The sequence below is a fragment of the Lynx rufus genome, unplaced genomic scaffold (genome assembly GCF_022079265.1).
Source record: "Lynx rufus isolate CCGP_SWC_20201006 ecotype Redwood Valley unplaced genomic scaffold, mLynRuf1.p SCAF_5, whole genome shotgun sequence".
NCBI lineage: Eukaryota > Metazoa > Chordata > Mammalia > Carnivora > Felidae > Lynx > Lynx rufus.
Window position 1 is genome coordinate 106,172,305 of NW_025814867.1, and position 17,331 is coordinate 106,189,635.

The 17,331-nt window shown below is 37.5% G+C and overlaps 1 protein-coding gene across 2 annotated transcripts in view; it reads left to right on the forward strand.

The window, feature by feature from the left end:
- CBLB (Cbl proto-oncogene B) overlaps positions 1-14,598 on the forward strand; it is a 213,208-nt gene extending 198,610 nt beyond the window's left edge. For both annotated transcript variants that reach the window (XM_047099887.1, XM_047099888.1), the window contains one exon: positions 10,988-14,598. In XM_047099887.1, the coding sequence (XP_046955843.1) occupies positions 10,988-11,247 (260 nt within the window). In that variant the 3' untranslated portion in view covers positions 11,248-14,598. The remainder of the gene's footprint in view (positions 1-10,987) is intronic.
- Positions 14,599-17,331: the final 2,733 nt, after the last annotated feature.

Consider the following 17,331-nt stretch of genomic DNA (forward strand, 5'->3'; position numbering starts at 1 on the left):
TTTAACCTAGCCTTCTTTTTTGAATTCTTTTTTTCTTTTTGCTGCTCATCTTGGGTGCTTTCCATTATCCTGTCTTACAGAACCATTTTTCTACATCTGCTAAAGTACTGTTAATTTCCTCTAGTGTATTTTTCATTTATTCTGTTCTTCAGCTCTGACTGGTTCTTTGTATTGTTTATCTCTTTGTTGAAGTTGAGTTCTACTCTTCTCTGCAGTCCAGTGCTCATTTTTATGTTCATTAAACTCTTAAGCAATATGCCTAATAATCTGTGTTAATTTAATTATTTTTATGAGGTTTTGTCTATAATTTGGAGCATGTTTCTCTGTCTTGTCATTTTGGGTGATTTTGGTGTCTATGAATTAGGTGGAACAGCAACTTCTAAACATGGTCCTCTTTTGTATAGACTGTGTGCCTGTTGCATTTGGCTGGAGGTCCCTAAGTTGAAGTGTGCCTGGGCTGGCATGGTCCCAGGGATCTCCAAGCAGAGAACGCCCTGGCAGGACAGCTGAAGTGGGTGCAAGCCAGGGTGTCACAGGATGCTCAGTGCGGAGTTGCCCTGGAGGGGTGACTGGAGCCAACGTCGGCTGTAGGGGCCCAGGGCACTCGGAGCCAGTGCAGGCGTGAGCCAGGAGGTCCCAGAGCACACTGCACCCCAGGGTGCCCAAGCAAACTGTCTGAAGCTGAAGCGGTGTAGGAAGTGTTCCAGGGTTCTTTGTACCTTTGCCACCTCAGTGCAACAGCTGGAACCGTATTGAGTGCTGACCAGGGTGCACCACGTTGGAGCTGCCTTGTGGGATTCTAGGGCTGGTATGGACTGGGGGCCGAGGGCTCAGTGAGGTGGTAGTCCAGTTAAGGTGCCTGGACCCTGCTTCCCATCCTCTCTATCAAGGTGGAGGGGGAAATATATTGTGCATTCACCAGCCTCTCCAACCTGGAGTTTCAGCAGCTTTCCCGTTGTTGGGCAGGGTTCTAGGGCTAGTCCCTTTATATTCTAGTTGCTCTTTTAAACCACAGCTTTTTTTCTATGCCCTAAGGCAGACAAATCTGGGTTTCCTTCATTACCAAGTCTCCATGTCTCTTGCTGTTTTGCCTGGTCCTTCTTTCGTTGTACAGAAGCTGTTCAGTTGGCCCTCAGTTCTTCAAGAGGAATTGCTTTATAAATAGGTGCAGAGTTGGTGTGTCCCCACGGAGAAGGTGAGATAAGGGTCTTGTTATGTCACCATTTTGGACCAGAATTGAACACACGCATTTTTTGACCAATGTAAACAATATTTTTGTCTTATAATTGTAAACATCATAAGTTTTTCCTATGTAGATTTTTGTCCTTTTTCAAGATTTTTTTTAAACTCACAGCTCAGTTCACAGAAGATTTGTTAATAGTGACAGCCATACATTCCGTAACCTCGGAATAAAGATAATTAATGAGTTGCTTTAAGAATTATTAACACAGTAGTTCTTGTCTACTTGATGATATGCATGGGAGAAGTAGAAGTCCCTCTATGGTTTTATATGTTTTAACATTTTAAGATATCTCAGAAAAGTATAGAAAATTCTATTAACCTTTTCAAATTTTGGTCCACGGTGTCTTGCCTATTAACTTCTAGTCCTTCCAAGATTTCAGATATATCCATGGGTGGCCATTGAAACAATAGTCAAAAGGGCTGGATTTCCAGACAGATGAAAAAAATGTGTAATTCAAGGAGTGACATTATCTGACAGCCTCTATATAAGAGAAGGAAACAAATCCCTTAAGGAATAACATTAAAATATAACCTTGAGGAAAGTACCATGACTGATTTAAAATAACATATTCACTGCCACCAACTCTGGATTAAAAGAAACATATATTCAAGTTTTTTGAAAGTTGTGGCCAAAATGCTGTATTTACACAGCTTCTTTATAGTTTTGCTTCATAATATGTGGGTGTTGTATAGCCCAGAGGAACATCATTCACATACGGTTTCAGATGGTAGGAATTCTGATTAGCATTACACTAGAAATTTCAAGGAGGAACTTTGAGTCACAACCTTGTGAAAATTACCAGAAGCCTCAACTGGCTTTTACCTGAGTGATAAAATTGTCTTGATTATTGCTCTGAAGGCCTCAGCTAGCTGTAACATCAAACATTTCAACCTTCTCCCTGAACTGTGTTTACAAACACAGTCAAACCACAGAAAAATAAGATTTCTTTTTTTCCATCAAGATAATTTGCTGTCATGCAGCTCACAGGACTAACAGGCTGTCCACTAGTGTATTTCACAGCAGCAAAGGGGCTGGCTTTGTCTTTTGGATTAGGTCTCTCCATTGAAAACTCCAGACTAGGTGCTGTGTTCCTTTAGGATTCTAATAGCCCTTATTTTGCATGACATGTTTTCATTAAGGCCTTTTTAAGGTGACCTTTAAGGATTCTTGTATAATTGCTGCATCCTACAAATTCAGTTTCTCTTGTCTTTTATGTTGTTCTAAATATCAACTTTATGTGAAAAATATTTTTTAAAAATTTAAAAATATTTGGGGTCAAATATTTTTCTGTGTGCTGACAGCTCAGAGCCTGGAGCCTGCTTCAGATTCTATGTCTCTGTCTTGCACTCTGTGTCTCTTTCAAAAATAAACATTAAAAAAAATTTTATAGTTTTAAAAATACTTTTTCATTGATTACAAATATTTCCTTATCTTCTTGTCTAAAAAGACTGGGTACATGTATGTCTACATATACCAACAGTCTTCCAAATATTTTATTGCTTCCCAAAAATATATTAGATGTGACAGTTGATTTTTAATGATATGAATGTCATAATAGTTCATCAGAAATAAGTGGATTTCCAAAAAAGAAAAGTGGATTTCACCAGACTGTTAAAATTCGCATATATACCTGTATGTGAGGCAGACATTTTTTTTTAATAATCTTATTTTTTAACATGGGTATATTAGTCACATAGGTCCATAACTATACTGGCAATGTGTGCATTTTTATAAATTTTCCAGTTTCCTCTTCTCTTGTTGTAAGATATAATGTGCTATGGTTTGAATGCCATTCTTTAAAAATCTAGGGAATCCAAGTTACAGTAGAGTAACAACGTCATAATGGTATGTTTGTGCTCACGCTGCTGAAATGTGGCATTTGCTCTGGGGAAGCTTTTTCATTTTCTCAACATTTAGAAGGCAGTTGAAGATACTACTAAAAAATTAGAATTTCAGCACATGACTTATGTTAAATGTGTTTGGTAAAAGCTCTCATTACCAAATACACTGACAAAATAAAGGAAGTCTCATCAGAAGAGGAATTAATTCCAATACTACTATTTTTTTTAACTAGGTTAAAGGAAAGTCATAGAATATTGAGTGAGTTTTATATTAAGACCAAATATTCTATAATTATCTCTATTAAGATCTCAGTTGAAAAGCATGGCTTCACTTCACTCAAGGGTTAGAACTGTGGAGTTATTAGTGATAAGATGTTTAAAGATAAATTGTATGTATAAGATTTTGTTTGGTGTTTCAACAAAGGAAAACGTAGTGTTAAGGTTTTACCACAATTCAACTGCCTCAAACGTCTTTCCTTACAGTTTTAGTTCTCAAAGCACAATATCTGGAATCTTTTTTCTTTTTTTTTTTTTTTAATTTTTTTTTTCAACGTTTTTTATTTATTTTTGGGACAGAGAGAGACAGAGCATGAACGGGGGAGGGGCAGAGAGAGGGAGACACAGAATCGGAAACAGGCTCCAGGCTCCGAGCCATCAGCCCAGAGCCTGACGCGGGGCTCGAACTCCCGGACCGTGAGATCGTGACCTGGCTGAAGTCGGACGCTTAACCGACTGCGCCACCCAGGCGCCCCTCTGGAATCTTTTTTCTTAAAAATTTAATAATGTAATTCTCCTATAACAGTTTTTTGGATGTATTAAAAAATTACATAACTTTAGCCTTAACTATCATAATTAGCTACCACTATGTATGTGAAGATTTTTTTATTTGTAATTTAGTGAAAGCTGTATTAAAACCTGTGCTTATAAAATCAGAGTATCTCTATGGATAGCAATTGAAGCTTATGATATAAATAAGTTCCAGAGTTAGTTGATCTATCTTAAAGAATAACGAAGTCATAATGATGATGTGTTTAAAATCAGTTAAATTTGTATTTTTCTTTTAATTCTCAGATATCGTTAGTTTCATTAATTCTCAGATATCGTTAGTTGAGAAAATCAGTAGTCTAAGTCTTGGTGTCTGTAATCAAATAGCCATGAAGTAGTAATTAACAGAGATTATGTCTCAGATTGTACATAATAATCATTTCTAAAAGGCAGTTACTGTGGGCCAAATGTTAAGCTGAGTATTTTAAATATATACATAGATTATGTATAGAGAGATAATATATATAACATGTAATTAGTTATAAATATATATATATGTATGTATTTTATATCATTTGTTGATACACTTTCTCTGAACAGCACAGAGACTGTGGCTTTAACCAAAAGTGGACAATCAGGAAGTTGCTTCAAAGTCTGTTTTATCTTAAAAACTTATGCAAATTTTACATTTTCCTCCTTGGTAAATCTGTATTCATTTTGCTATTTAAAAAAACACTGACTTTCTCACTTCCTCGAGTAAAACTGGTGCTTCAAAAAGATGTACTGTTTAGAACCCACGCTCCAAGTATTCTTGCACTCACTTTGATATCATTGCCATTGCTCATAGTTCAAAACGATGATGAGCATGGGCAGCGGCACCAGAATACACAGGATGGCATTTATTCAGGTACAGAAATTCCCATAGAGTTGGAAAAATTCATAGTAATTCCAGCGGGCTCCAAAATTATAATAACATTTCGGGAACTATGAGATAGTTTCATCTTCTGTTTCACTGCTGCTTTCTATTACCTATACATTCTAAAGGGAATAAGGACCCGGTGTCTCTTTTAGACATTGTAAAAAAATAACAAGTGGGAAAGTGAAGGCTGTCTGTAGTAGAAAGAAGGATTGGTTTTAAGTAATTTGCTCTAATGATGAGCGTGAAAATGCCTCCCCACTTTTTTTTTAATAGTTTCCACTCTTAGTTCGGGTTATAACAGATCTTTCTTAAAAGCTTTCTGTATAAAAATAGGCACTCACAACAAATCCCCTGCTTTTTCCCCCCCTCTTCCACACTTCTCTGACATTGCTATTAATTTAGAGTAATTACTGTTCCATAGCATTTAAGTATAGCAGTTATCATAGAGAGTGAATTCATTGTCCTTTCTTTTTAATGCTCAGTATATGTGCTGAAGAGGCCATTACATTAATTAATTTGCATACTACCTGACTGAGAAGGGATAAATAATACCTCTAAAAATGAGATAGGAAAGTAGATTTAGAAAGTGAGAATTGTACAAGTAAATTACTTAGCTCAAGGTCACTCAAAATCTTAGTTGTGAGAATGAGATGCATCTGACCAATCCCATCTCTATGTAATGTTCCTCATCTACATCAAGTCTCTGTTGTAGCTGTCAATTACCTGGTACAGAGTTATTCTATCCAATTAAAACAGTCGAACAAATATTAAGCTATGCCAAATTGAATAAATATTCATTAATAAATGGAAATTTATATATAACAAGTGGCCAAAAGTTGAAACAGAGTCCATTTTACTTCTATTTGTAGGCTCCAATACATGATAAAATTAAAATTCCAAGCATTTGTAAGATTTTGAAGAGATGCCAGCATTGTTTTGAGGAACATTGCCCTAACATTGCAATGAGGACTAGGTTTAAATGAGCTGGGATATGTGAGTTTTGAATTTCAAGGGAAAATACCTATTGGGAAAATAAATCTTTGCTTTAAGAAAGTCTTTTTTTTTTAACTGTGTTTAAAATCTGTCCTGATTCCTTTTAGAGGTCATTTGAATCACTTTCCCTGGTTGATATTTTGTGTGTAAAACGAAAAAATACCAGTTTCAGGATCAGAGATACCTTCACTACCCTAGGGTTGACTTAATCATTGTGTGTGTGTGTGTGTGTGTGTGTGTGTGTGTGTGTGTGTGTTTCCTTGTTAACTTAGATTTCTTGAATTATGTTTACTAATTTTTTTCAAGTAAAGAAGAGTCATCTGCAAATTACATTGCCAGTATTAATTATAGCAGCCTTATATAACAGATGGGTTTCCTGGGGGTTTTTCCTGGTAAAAGGTACCATTTTTTTTAGTGTTATCTACTAGGATCACAAATACATACCTTTAGGGTGAGAAGATGGTAGCATCATCGATCCTGAGCTCACCTCTTCTCATTGAAACGCTAAGCCTGCAACCACACATAGAGCAACTGTCTCTGAGGATGACCAGAAGACTAGCAAAAAGCTCTTCCAGAGCTACAAAAAGAAAAAGCCACATTGACAAGGGTAGAAGGGGCAGAGAGGAAATGTGGCTGCGAGCCAAACCCCTGGAATGGCAGCCCACAAGCAGGAGGGATATCATGGGGACAGAGGTCCTCGCTGCAGCAGGCAGTTCAAGCCCCACACTGGGTACCCCCCCACCAACCCTAGGCATCTGCATCAGGAATATGAGACCCCATAATATATTTGAAAATCAGTGGGGATTAACTCCAGAAGAACCAGAGGGCCATAGGAAATTCAGACTCCACTCTACTCTTAAAGGGCCCACACATAAACTCACTCCAAGAGTTAGCACTGAAGCAGCACTTTAAAAAGGACTGGTGCCATTAGTGTTAATTTATTATCATAGAACATGCACAGGAGGGACAGAGATCTGTAAAAACTTTTTCCAGGTATGGAAGTGTTGGCAGGCACCATCTTTCTTGCCCTCCTTTAGCCTAGCTAGCCCAATGCTGGTGGTCACCAGTTCAGACACCCTCCATCTACTTTCCTAGCACTGCTCATCCCACCCTGGCATTCCCCTGTGGACCCACCCTGCCACTTCCTACAGATGTCCCTCCAAAGTGGTTCCTGCCCTGACACACCTGGAGGGCAGCCATGGTCAGGACCAGCATGCTGCCCCCCGAAGCAACTCCTGCCCTGGGGTGGGGAGAGGCCAGCCCCACCCGCATATAACCCACACATGGAATACCCCTGGAGCACCTGGTTCTGATGACTGGAGAAGACTGTACTTCTGGGCCCTATAGGAGACCTTCTACACAAGACCACTACCTTCAAGATCAGGAGACAGTGCTGATCTACCTAATATGTAGAAACAGAGTCAGACAAAATGAGGAGACAGAGGAATAATTTCCAAATGAAAGAACAAGGCAAAACCTCAGGGGGAAAAAAAAAAGAAAAACTAATTGAAACAGATAAAATAAACAGTCTACCTGATAAAGAGTTCAAATAAATGGTCTTAAAGATGCTCCTGGACTTGGGAGAAGAGCGAATGATCTCAGAATTTCAACAAAGAAAATATAAAAAAGAACCAGTCAGTGCTGAAGAATATACTAACTGAATTGAAAAACACACTAGAGGGAATCAACAGCAGCTTAGAGGATGCAGAAGAATGAATTAGTGATCTACAAGGCCAAACAGTAGAAGTTATCCAAGCTGAACAGAAAAAAAGAAAAAATAATTTTAAAAAATGAGGATAGGTTAAGGGACCTCTTGGACAACATCAAACATACTAACATTTGTATTATAATAGTCCCAGAAGAGAGAAGAGCAGAAAATTTATTTGAAGAAGTAATAGCTACAAGCTTCTGTAGCTTGATAAAGGAAATAAAGTCAGGCTCAGGAAGCACAGAGAGCCCCAAGCAAGATGACTCCAAAAAGATCCACACAAAGACACATAATAATTAAAATACCAAAAATTAAAGATAACAAGAGAATCTTAAAAGCAACAAGAGAAAAGCAACTACCTCTATAAGGGACCACCTATAAGACTTCCAGCTGATTTTTCAGCAGAAACTTTGCAAGCCAGAAGGGAGTGCATGATACATCCAAAGTGCTGAAGGTGGTGGGGGGGACCTACTACCAAGAATACTGCACTTGGCAAGATTATCATTTAGAATGGAAGGAGAGAGTTTCCCAGACAAAAGTTAAAGGAGTTTATCACCACTAAACAAGCATTACAAGAAATGCTGAAGGGACTTCTTAAGTGGAAAAATAAAAAAGGCCTTACATAGTAAAACTAGTAGGTCAATTACTTATAAAGTGGTAAAATCAACTGTATCAACAATAATTAGTTAAGGGAGGTGCATAATAAAAGTATATGCAATATTACATAAACACATTAAAAGGGTAGAGGGTAATTCCACTTCTCGTATTTTTCTACAGAAAACAAAAACACTAACTTAAAGAAACAGATGCACCCCTGTGTTCATTGCAGCAGTATTTACAATAGCCAAGACATGAAAGCAATGTAAGTGTCCATCCATAGATGAATGGATAAAGATGTATATACACACAGAAAGTCACACACTGGATGGAATATTAGCCATAAGATATGAGATCTTGACATTTGCAATAATGTGGATTGACCTAGAGGGTATTATGCTAAATGAAATAAGTCAGACAAATACCGTATGATTTCTCTTGTATGTGCAATCTAAAAAAAAAAAAAAAGAAAAAAAACAAACCAACTCATAAATACAGAGAACTAGTAGTTGTATGGGGGTTGAGAAATGGGCAGAATAGCTGAAGGAGATTAAGAGGTACAAACCTCGAGGGGCACCTGAGAGGCTCAGTGGGTTCATCATCCAACTTCAGCTCAGATCATGATCTCACAGTTCGTGGGTTCAGTCCCTGCATCAGGCCCTCTGCTGTCAGCATGGAGCCTGCTTCACATCCTCTGTCCCTCCCCCACTTGCGCTCTCTCTCTCAAAAATAAACATTAAAAATAAAAGAGGAACAAACTTCCAGTTGTAAGTACAACATAAGGAATATAGTCAATAATATTGTAATAACTTTGGTGACAGATGGTAACTATACTATGGTGAGCATTTAGTAATGTATATAAATATCAAATCATTGTTGTACACCTGAAACTAATATATTTTATGTCAACTGTACTTCAATTAAAAATACATAAGCTTATTAAATTTAACAGTTCTAAATCTTAAGACTTCATTGTCAGTTATACTATTCAATGTGTCTCTGGCTGCCACAGTAGCCTTCCCACTTATGTGATATATTTAGCTGTTCTTTTCAAAGATGCTTGACATTCATGTGCCTTTCTCCGTATTTTGGACAAAAACAAAATAACAGTATTAAAAAAACTCTTAAAGAATTACCTATGCAATACAAGGAATTTAGACTTGTATTTAAGTCTAAGTACTTTTCTCACCCAAAAGTAAATCAGAACAGACAAGATTTCAATGTATGAATTCTGTGTTGAAGCTCAGAAAGCTTGCTAGGATTTCTAATCTTTTTTTTTTTTTTTTTGGTAATGATTAGAAGCGAAGTAAAATTTATTGTCCATCTCTGTGTGACATAATGGAAATACTTAGTAGAAAATAAATGGAACCTGAAGACACAGTAAGAAATGCAATTTAGCAGACCATAATTAACTTGAGATGTTTAGTTACAGATGCAAGAAACAGTACAGACTTGAGCAAGAACCAGAAATTAATGTATGTTCTTGTATATGAGCGTAATTTAATAAGCTGTATCTACAGCTATATCTTTTTTTCAAACTGGGCAGTATCCTATAAGAAAATTTAAGACTACCATACAATGTGGTGTGGAACTGAGTATCTTCATACTGGAGGCTTTCACATATGTATTCTATGCTGCTATATTGCTAGAGTTGTAAACAGGGTAGTTTTTACAAGCTACCTTCTCATGGAAAAATAGACTTGTAAGAAAAATAGAATGGACTAGATAATTTTTTATTTCAATTTGATTATTATTGAAAATATCTACTTACAATTTCCCATGAAGGTATTGGGAAAGTTGGCAAAGCAGCAGAGACGAAGAAGGAGAGGATGGAGACCAGAGTCACAAGGCATTTGGATTGTACTCTCACTTCCTCATTCGCTTAACTTTGATTTATCATCGGACATTTGTCAGTGGTCTGCGGAAGATATTAAAGAAGCATTGATGTTTAAAGAGTCTTAAATCCATAAATGTATTTCATGGCATAAATTTGACAATTTTTATTTTCATCTTGTTTTTTTTAATTTAGGCTTTTGATATATAGTACCAAGTATAGATATTATGGAACTCCACAACAGAAGTGCCTTTTCAAGTTACTGGTCCCTGCCCTGGTGATCTGTGTGCCATGGTGGTCTATAACTTTTTCTCTTAGTAAGATTACTCTCCATTCATGGTTACCAGTGTCATTTGATTTAACTTGGAGAAACTTATCAGGGGACTGATATGGAGCCCAAACCTTCACTGCTGAGGTTTCCACTGGCTTTGCTTTTTCTTTAGCAAAACTTCCTAAGTTGAAATCTGGATACAGTATTTGAACAAAGCACTGGTTTACTTCTGTTCAGCCGGTTAACTAACAGTAGACCCGAAGCACCTACTATTTCCCCCCTTCCCCAGCACAGTTGACAGCATTATTAACTTAAAAAATCAGACAGGCCAGGACATTACAGTGCATATTGCTCAGAGTAACTGTGCTGTGGCCTGGGTGGAATGGAGGGCCTGATGGGGATGTCCTCCCAGGAATGCTGACAACCTTGTAACAGTTTCCTCTGGTAGAAACTTCCCAAAAAAGTTCCTTCACCATAGTAGGAAAAAATAAGCTGTGTTCCCATACTGAAAGCCATTCTTTTTTAATTTTTTCCCCTTTTCTATCCCTTATTTTATATGGCTTAAAGAATACTATGTAGAATTGGGAAGAAATCTGTATTAATTTCTCAAACTTCCAACACATTCTAACTCCGTTTTTTAAATGTTCAAAATGGGGACAATATAACCTACCCTACAATAGTATATAAAAATGAGAAAAAAATTTTTTTATGGAGATAATGAAAAACAGCATTTTCATATGGAATGAGATCATACCAATAAGCTGTCTTTATTTTTATCCCATTATTTACATGCTGTCTCTCTTTTAAAATCTACAGATGGTTCACAAGCACCAGCCAGACCTCCTAAACCACGACCCCGCAGGACTGCACCAGAAGTCCACCACAGAAAACCCCATGGGCCCGAGGCAGCGTTGGAAAATGTTGATGCGAAAATTGCAAAACTCATGGGAGAGGGTTATGCCTTTGAAGAAGTGAAGAGAGCTTTAGAGATAGCTCAGAATAACGTCGAAGTGGCGCGTAGCATCCTCCGAGAATTTGCCTTCCCGCCTCCAGTCTCTCCACGTCTAAATCTATAGCAGCCAAGACTGTCAACACCAAAATGGCAGGCATTCGATATTCCAGGATCATGGAAAAGAGACAAGTGAGAGAAGGTGTCTCCTCGTGTGGCATCTCGAGAAGAGGCTTGGAAGTGCTGCTTCTCAGAAGACAGCTGCTTGCTCAGGATGTCAACAGCTGTGCTTATTTCTGCTAGCCATACTTTTAAATCAGGGTTGAACTGACAATAATTTAAAGACGTTTACTTCCCTTGAACTTTGAGTCTGTGAAATGCTTTTCCTTGTTTACAAGTTGGCCAAGTTGCAGTTTGTTTTTGTTTTTAGATTCGTTTTAGGGTTTTTGTTTTTTTGATACCTGTACTGTGTTCTTTACAGACCCTTGGTAGAGTGGTCAGGTCTGCTGTAACATCTCCCACCAACTCCCTCACTGTCCACGTCAACAGCTAAGTCACATGTTCATTTTGATCTCTCCCACCCCGCCCCGTCCCCACTCCTGCCCAGGTCCAGTTCCATTTCTCCCATTTACAAGATGCTTTAAAGGTTCTGATTTTCAATGTGTCAAACTAATGCAAAAAAAAAAAAAAAAGTGTGGCCTTCACTACTGAGTCTTTTCTTTGGAAACCTTTGCTGTTGTGAGATGGGAAAATTATGAATGTATAAAGCATTTTTTTGTCAATGAACTAACTGCCTTTTGATAAGGGGTTTTCATATGATCTAAAGGAACATCCCTTTTTAGTGTAAGTTTTTTGATCTTTAACCTCCCATATTCTCATCTTTGCCATCCCAGGGGTGTCACTACTCTGTAAAAATATAAAATATTAGAAAGCAACTACTGCAGATGTGGGAGAAATACACTTGCACATGACAATGCCGTACTGAAGTTATATAATGAGGTCCCCTGACATTTATGCCTGCATTACTTTGAGGCATGCTGAGTAAGAGGGCCGTCTCCCTGAAATATATTAATAATTTTCAGATAAAATTACCATACCTTTCCCGAAGTGGAATAGAGTTCATTTCCTGTTTGAGTGATTATACTCTGGTACCTAACAGGTTTAGGAACCAGTTCACATTGCAGTGGAAAAGTTAAATCTTTGATGCACTGTTAAGTGCCAATGCTACTGTGGCAATGTTTTTTTTTTTTTTTTCCTTTGGCAAAATCTCTGCAATCAAATTAAAGTTCATATTTGATTTGTAGATTCTCATTGCTCCATCCAGTCAGGGGAAAGAAATTCATCTAGTTTTGCTTTTTTTTCTCCCCCAAAATGGAGGTTGGTTCTTCAGAAACATTATTTTAATCTGCAAATATTTATTGAGCATCTATGATGTGCTTGATGCCATTAGGCACTATGTTTTTAAAGCACAAACTCGCAACTGATTCCAATATAATGTTTTGTTATTCTTTGTGCTTTTGGTGGTAAAAGTCTCTCTCTGAAGGACAAAGCCTAATGAGTAGTGGAGAAATGGGACAAAAACTAGGCCTGTGTAAAATGCTTGAACCCACAGAAGGTTCCCTAAATATGGACTAATTGCAGGTTTGTGCACGTTTCTACCATTCCCTCTCTAAACTTCACACCCAGTGTGATGTAATAGGATGCATCTGATTGAGAGCTTCAGGCTTTGAAAGGACAGGACCAAACAGCTAGCAGGACCCCAGGGAAGTCCATGTTCAGGACTGGAACAGCCACCAGGTTAACCTGGGGAGGTGAACTAATGCATTGTTTTCAAAGCGGCATGTGCCACATGTCCTTATTCGTCAATTTGGCTCTCACGATGGGAGGTACTTGAGAGGAGTCACAGGTCTTGGGTGTTTTAATTTCAAGTGATTCTGCACTGGTTAATGTCACTGGAGAGGAATTTTTACTTTTCCTTAGATGTTCTTCCTCCAGGTGGAGGAGTGCAGTTTTTATACTTTTAAAAAATTGCATCAGCTAATTCTTCATTGATTTATGAACTCTGCATATATCATGATTATTCACTTTTTGTTTAACCAGTCTCTGATGTCACATTGAAATAGCACTGTATATTTTGTTTTTTTATGACTTGCTGATCATAGGTACAACTAAAAGCCAAAAGTTGCCACTTCATTGTGATAACATTGTTATAACTTTAATAGGGAATGAGATAAAATACAAATGTTAGGAAACATAGTACATCTTCATTCAATTTTCAAATATGTGAAATTTTCCAGTGAGAGTTAGAAAAAGACTGGTGATATAGTAAATTTAGACTTTTTAAATCTATTTTGCAAAGAAAATGTGCTAGCCCCCACTAAAATCTCTGCATCTTGTACCCAGTAGTAGCCATCAGTTTTATCATGAAAAAGAATGAATCAAAAACCTGAGTGGAATGGAAAGAGGGAAACTTTCAAACAGTCATGAAAAGCCCATTGCTACCTATTACCAACGACTACCAAACTAAAAAAAAAAAATTTTTTTTGTAGAAATAAACCTAAATACTTTAATCATAGAAGTGACTACCCATTAAGGGTTGGAAATGAAGGTGACTTGGTTTCACTGTGATCCAGAAAGTTAGACATTCCTCCCATTTCTCAAGACTTAGTAATACAATTATTTTTTGAGCCAGTACACCATATAATCCATATACTTAAATCATGGCCAATATTGCTCTCCTTCATCCCCCAACATGTTCTGGGGATAGAAGTACTTATCCTCAATGATAACCCAGTAAATTAGTCTCCATAATTTTTTTCCCCTTGATGTCTGCAATACCCTGGCCAAATTTTCTACAATTGAATCAGAGTAGTGCTTATGGTTAACTTGAACCTCCTTCCACAAAATGACCTTTAGCTCTTGCCTGTTCACCTCCCATCGCCCGCATTGCAAATAGTCTTACTAAAGCCCTAATTGCAACTTCAAAGGGTCCATTTGTTAACTCAATATTTCACACACAAGAACACTTGCAAAGATTTCTTCATAATGTGAATTTTTTTTCTTTTTCAGTTCCATAAGCATTTCCTACAGTTGGGACATTTATTTTTCCTCTTGAATTTTCAACTTGAAGCTTTAATTTGCACTGAATTATCTACCCTGGTTAAAAATTTCATTTTCTTCTCTTAAGCTGACACATTTGGAAGCAAATTACAGTGTGTTTTCAACAATACAGGTACTGCCTGTTGACCTGGAATTTTAGTGCTTCTAGGAAAAGTTGCCAGAAAAAGACAGCAATAGAGTGAAGGGTTTCTTCCCAGTTACTATTTTTTTTAATGCCTTTTTAAAACTTGTCTAATGTGGCAAAATAGTTATGTGTTCAATTAATTTATATTCATCTTTTTTCAATTCTGGTTATTATGTAAACTCAAGTACTTTATCTGTTCTTTTAAGGTATTTTATAAAATGAATCTTAACAAAACGCAGAGTTGGTATATATTTTTCTAATGAACACAAACATTTCTTTCACAGCATTTCTATGTTTTCTTTGTGTTAAACAAAAGACATTGGATTCAAAAGTTAACTGGACAAAATGGTACCAAATGCCCATCCCAGATGGGTATTAGTTATTAAATACCAAAACCATATCCTTTTAAGATATTTACATAAATAAGCTCCTTCTGTGTCTTAGACGTGAAAGTCAGAGTTCTGGTAAGGTTACAAGAATCCTATCTGGGAAAGGCTGAAGCATTTCAGATGACATGCTATATAATTGATAATTCCTAATCAACTAACATCTAATTTTCTCTAAATTTTTGATAGTTTTAATCATTTGTTATATAATGGAGAGCATATAAAATGGGCCAGTATATAATGGGGAGGGAACAATGGAAATGAAAAAAAAAAATGTTAGTAACTACTTTTACATCAAGAACCATAAAATGTGAAAGTAGTACCTGCAAAATCCCATGCATATTTGTAATAGTATTTATTCCCTTAATAGTTATGCCCTCCAAGCACATACAATTAAATGGGGGCATACATATAAGCAAATAATTCCAATACAATAAATGCTACAAAGAAATGGTCACATTGTACTGGAATTATGTATTTATAGTAAATGCTTAAGAACATTTATGGGACCCTTCTGTATATACCATGTACTACTATATGGGCCCTTACTATGTGAACTTAGTAAAACATTTAATACTTTTAACAACTATCAGGCCTCTTCTAGGACCTCAGAAGTAAAGTAGGGAGTGACACATTCCTTCTGGAAATTTTGACTAGTGATAAGGCTGTATAGCATTTTGTCAGCCTAAAAGAGGAAAACTCCAGAGGTAAAACATTTCAACTAAGAGTAGCACACATGCTAAAACACGGCTACTTAGGCAAAGGTGAGAAATAATGGGTCTGAGGAACACAGAAAAGGCTGAAGAGAGTATGTTGGTGCCTCTTAGTAAAGGACTGTGCAAGACATCTAAGATTCTAGGAACCACTGAATTAGCAATCTGTTGCTGGAGGTCAGAGTTGGCAGTAACCATGAAAATAACCAGAATTAGGGTGTGTCTAACAGGAATTGCCACATCAAATGGCAGGCAATAGGCTAAGGGAAATTTAATTTCCATGCCTTTTCTTCGTGTCCCTCTTTTGCTTGATTTTCAGATGAAACTTGAACAGTATTCGTAATTACCTGTTTTTGCTTCCTTGTCACCCCTACTGCCACTACCCTCCTTTAGGTCTGAATTATGACTCTCTTAGAATTTGACTTCCAGGCTCCAATGCAAGACAGAATGAAGGTTCTGAACTTCAAATCCAATGTTAGTCCCTAGTGGCTTCCGATGATAGGGATTCCCTGTCTGCATTCCTGTTTATACTCCCCTCCCACCCGAGGCCCTCATCACTTTTGCTAAGCTTACAATTGCCCAAATATGCTCTATGTCTTTGTGCTACTCCTGAATATCCCTTTCCCTTTTCCCAGTCTGGCCTACTCTTAGTTTTCAAAGTCCAGCTCAAGCATTGCCTGTGTGAGTCACCCCCTATCTTATCCCACAGATTGAGTCTAGCATATCATCTTTTTATGTCTCACACAGCACAATATAACACCTAGGTGGTTCTGCAGTCACCTTATCCCACAGATGGTCCCAACTAGACTGAACTTCCTTCGTAAAGGTAGCGCATCTGACTTCTGTGTCCCAAGTTCCTAATACAGAACATGGTACGTAGTGCACAAGATGTTTCAAATAAATAAAAATTGCACCCTTGAATAGCCGATGCTAGAAACAACCCTAAGTTCTGCCTTCAGCTTGCCAGTAGCTTCTGTGTGAAATGGTATCTTTCTTTGGTCCTGCTTGCTTCACCCATGGACCAGAAGATACATGTAACTACTTACTAACATGACCACAGTAGATACCTCAGTTTGTGTTCCCTGTTGAGATAGGGAAAATTATTTATAACCAAAAAACTCAGATGCACCAAGTAAAAGCTAGGAGATTATAAAATTTACTTTGGTAAAGCTCAAACCTGTCTTTTAGTAACTTGAGAAGCTAAGAGAATACTCACTTCTTCATAAAGAGATTATGACAAATGTCTATTTAAGAGATTACTGCTCACAAATTCCTATGGCAACATGACAGTGGTTAAGAGTACAGACTATGAAGCCAGATTACCTAGGATCAATCTCTACCTCTGCCACTCCCAAGCTATGTGACCTTAAGCAAGTATCCTAACCTCTCTGCCCATTAGTTGCCTCATATGTACAAGGAAGATGGCAACCATATCTACAGTAAAGGATAATTGGGGGACTCAATGTGCAAATGCACTAAAGAACTCAGAACATGCCTGGTACCATTGAATGCTCAATAAATGGCAGCTATCATTACCACATGCCCTACCCAGGGCGCTTAAGCCACATTTTATCTCTTGGAATCCCCAGGGTAGACCACAGAGAGAAGCATGCCTGCCAAAGCAAAGGGCAGATAACAGTGGAACAAGACTGTTGTGGCTAAACAGGAAATTTGAAACTTTAAGAGTAATGATCTACACATTCTGCCAAAAAACTGCAGAGTTTTGAATATAAAACCTTTGCTACCATTCATGCATTCTTCCTGTGCTTGTTACTCAAAATCCAGAACAGTGAGGGTAGAAATTACAGGTGGTGAGCTGGCTGGAATGCCAAAGCCAGTGTGGTTCCTTGAGAGCTGTTTTCTTCCCC